The sequence below is a fragment of the Lactuca serriola genome, chromosome 5, assembly GCF_051521515.1.
Source record: "Lactuca serriola cultivar US96UC23 chromosome 5, Lser_US96UC23_V15, whole genome shotgun sequence".
NCBI lineage: Eukaryota > Viridiplantae > Streptophyta > Magnoliopsida > Asterales > Asteraceae > Lactuca > Lactuca serriola.
In genome coordinates, this window is record NC_136412.1 from 253,954,475 (window position 1) to 253,957,795 (window position 3,321).

Here is a 3,321-nt window from a genome sequence, read left to right on the forward strand (position 1 = left end):
TATAATGTTTATTTATATATATAAAAGTATATATGTACATGTTTTTTTATCTAATGATAAATTTATTTAATATTTTCCATATAATGTATGTTGGTCATTCTCATGTGACACGTTTGCAACAGTTGAAACTGCCGAGTACGCCGGCCAGCCGTCGTATTCAATCAGCAACAATTTTACCCGAAAAACAGCCTCTTGGTTTGGCTGACGTGTGCCAGCGTGGCCCCCACGTGTCCCCTGCAACGCTGTTGTTTACACCTGTCATGGTCCTACCTGTCCCCTTCCGACACTACACCCCGCCATTCCTAAATATTACAAATTTGTCCACGACCTCTCCTCCTCTTTCAGCTACCTTCCTTCCTAGTTTCCCCAACTGCCCATGGCCTATGGGTCCCACCATGACATATCACGTGACTATTCCCCTCACCCACTATATAAACCCCTTTCATCCCCACCCTTTCTTCCTCACTTCAAAATCTCAACTCGCTTTTATCTCTATATACGTCAAAATCAAAAATCTCTCACCAACAAAAATAACAAACACATCGTTAATCTGTTAACTCAATTAATCGTCTTCTGTTATTCAATGGCGGTTGATGCTATGTGTTCGCCGTTGGGACCTCCGGCGTGTGAGAAAGATGCAAAGGCGCTTCAGTTCATTGAGGAGATGACGAGAAACGCCGACGCCGTTCAGGAGAATGTTTTGGCGGAAATTCTTCGCCGGAATGCTGAAACGGAGTATCTCCGGCTTTACAATCTCGGAGGCGCTACCGATCGTGAAACTTTCAAGTCTAGAATTCCGATGGTAACTTATGAGGATCTTCAGCCGATCATCCAACGCATTGCCGACGGCGATCGATCTCCAATTCTTTCTGCTCATCCGATTTCTGAATTCCTCACTAGGTGAGTACTTCTGTAAAAGGATTAAAATTTTGTTTTATGAAATTGATTTATCGAATTTAGACCTAATTTGTTCGTTCTCTGAACAGCTCCGGTACTTCCGCCGGTGAACGAAAGCTCATGCCTACGATTCGAGAAGAGTTGGATCGACGCCAACTACTTTACAGTCTTCTCATGCCTGTCATGAACCTGTAAGTTCGCTTGCTTTGGAAGTTGTACTTTCTGCATTAAAAACAGTACCAAATTGATGTTTAAAAATAAAGAGTATTAAAAGGTACGCGTTGACCGGTTTATTTTTTCTTACAAGACTCGAATTATTTGTAACAGGTACATGCCCGGTTTAGATAAGGGAAAAGGACTGTACTTCTTGTTCGTCAAGTCCGAAACAAAGACTCCGGGTGGGTTATTGGCCCGACCCGTTTTAACAAGCTACTACAAAAGTGACCACTTCAAGACCCGGGCTTTTGACCCATATAACGTGTACACCAGCCCAAACGAAGCAATTCTTTGCCCCGATTCGTTTCAGAGCATGTACTCCCAGATGCTCTGCGGACTTTACGAGCGTGAACAAGTCCTCCGCCTTGGTGCCATCTTCGCCTCCGGTCTCCTCCGTGCCATCCGCTTCCTCCAGCTGAATTGGCCGGAGCTCGCCCATGATATCCGTACCGGAACACTCAACTCCAAAATATCAGACCCCGACATCCGACGATGCATGACACGGGTGCTAAGATCCGACCCTGACCTTGCGGATTTTATTGAATCCGAATGCTCAAAGGACAATTGGGAAAGGATTATCACGCGAATGTGGCCTAACACCAAGTACTTGGAGGTCATCGTCACCGGAGCAATGGCTCAATACATTCCGACTCTCGATTATTACAGCGGCGGGTTACCGAAAGTTTGCACCATGTACGCCTCTTCGGAGTGTTACTTCGGACTCAATCTCAACCCCATGTGCAAACCCTCGGAAGTTTCCTACACCATCATGCCAAACATGGCGTACTTTGAGTTTCTTCCCCATGACTCAAATTCTCCGACTGACGCCACCAGTGACAAACTGGTTGACCTTGTGAACGTGGAAGTCGGAAAAGAATACGAGCTTGTAATCACGACGTACGCCGGTCTATGTAGGTACCGAGTCGGCGATATCCTGAGAGTCACCGGATTCCACAATTCCGCCCCGCAGTTCCACTTTGTGAGACGAAACAATGTACTTCTGAGCATCGATTCCGATAAAACCGACGAGGCGGAGTTACAATCGGCGGTGGAGAATGCATCAAAACTGTTAAACGAATTCAAAACCAGCGTCGTGGAATACACAAGCTACGCAGATACAAAAACAATCCCGGGGCATTACGTGATCTACTGGGAGTTATTAGTTAAAGATTCAGCGAATTTTCCAAAAGATGAGGTGCTTGAAAGGTGTTGTTTGGCGATGGAGGAATCGTTGAATTCGGTTTACAGACAGGGTCGGGTCGAATGCAATTCAATCGGGCCGTTGGAGATCCGAGTAGTGAAAAATGGTACATTCGAGGAGTTGATGGATTATGCAATCTCACGAGGGGCATCAATCAATCAGTATAAAGTTCCACGGTGTGTAAACTTCACACCAATCATGGAACTGCTTGACTCCAGAGTATTGTCATCGCATTTCAGTCAAAGTTTGCCTCATTGGACACCCGAACGACGTCGTTGAACAGGTGATTGTTTAGTTGTCAGTTGTCACACGAAACCGACCATATATCCAAGTCAAATGTAAGAAAGATTCGTTGATTTAGGGTTTGTTTTTTTATTTTTATTTTGTGTGGGTGATTAATTTGATTATTGATTAATCAAAGTAAATCAATCCAATCACCTATGGCCACGTACCCACGTACGTATAGTTTATTAGTTTATTAGATGATTTAAGAAAACAGGTATCTTTTAATTTGTATGTTTTCTCACAAATAAGAACCTGTAACTACGTTGTGTAGTTTCCTTTTACAATATGTTTCTTGATAGATCAAAACTCTTTATTTATCATGTATTTCGGGAACTCTTATTCCCAACGTCAACATATTCTATTTTACCATCTAATATAAATCAAATTCTATACGTAATTAACTATATTCATTTGGTAACAAACTATAGGTGATTGGTTCCTATATCAAATATAACCAACACCTGTACATGTATAGATAGATTAACATGTGAAGAAAGAATTACGTGTGTATATATATGATCTGTAAAATATAACTTTTTTTTTCTTTAAATTTTCATAATAACAAAAAAAAAACAAGAAAATTGATGTATGTGCATGACTCGTTAGTTTAGTTTGCACGTTATCTGCTCATGAACATGAAAATAGAGATTTGTAGAATATAACGCTTTTATTTTTCTGAAGTTTCCTGATTAAAAAAAAAAAAAAAAAAAAAAAAAAAAGTT

General features: G+C 41.6%; 1 protein-coding gene across 1 annotated transcript; it reads left to right on the forward strand.

The window, feature by feature from the left end:
* Positions 1-454: 454 nt before the first annotated feature.
* On the forward strand, positions 455-2,883 carry LOC145054033 (putative indole-3-acetic acid-amido synthetase GH3.1). The gene is made up of 3 exons (XM_079002167.1): positions 455-900; positions 987-1,088; positions 1,225-2,883. The coding sequence occupies exons 1-3, from the start codon at positions 584-586 to the stop codon at positions 2,591-2,593; spliced, it is 1,788 nt and encodes a 595-aa protein (XP_078858293.1). The 5' UTR covers positions 455-583; the 3' UTR covers positions 2,594-2,883.
* The last annotated feature ends 438 nt before the right edge of the window (positions 2,884-3,321 follow it).

Bases quoted from the DNA above. Each gene is read 5' to 3' on its own strand.
- LOC145054033 (XM_079002167.1), top strand. From the start codon at position 584: ATGGCGGTTGATGCTATGTGTTCGCCGTTGGGACCTCCGGCGTGTGAG. The intron at 901-986 runs GTGAGTACTTCT...TTCTCTGAACAG, and splicing joins ATTTCTGAATTCCTCACTAG to CTCCGGTACTTCCGCCGGTG. The intron at 1,089-1,224 runs GTAAGTTCGCTT...TATTTGTAACAG, and splicing joins CTCATGCCTGTCATGAACCT to GTACATGCCCGGTTTAGATA.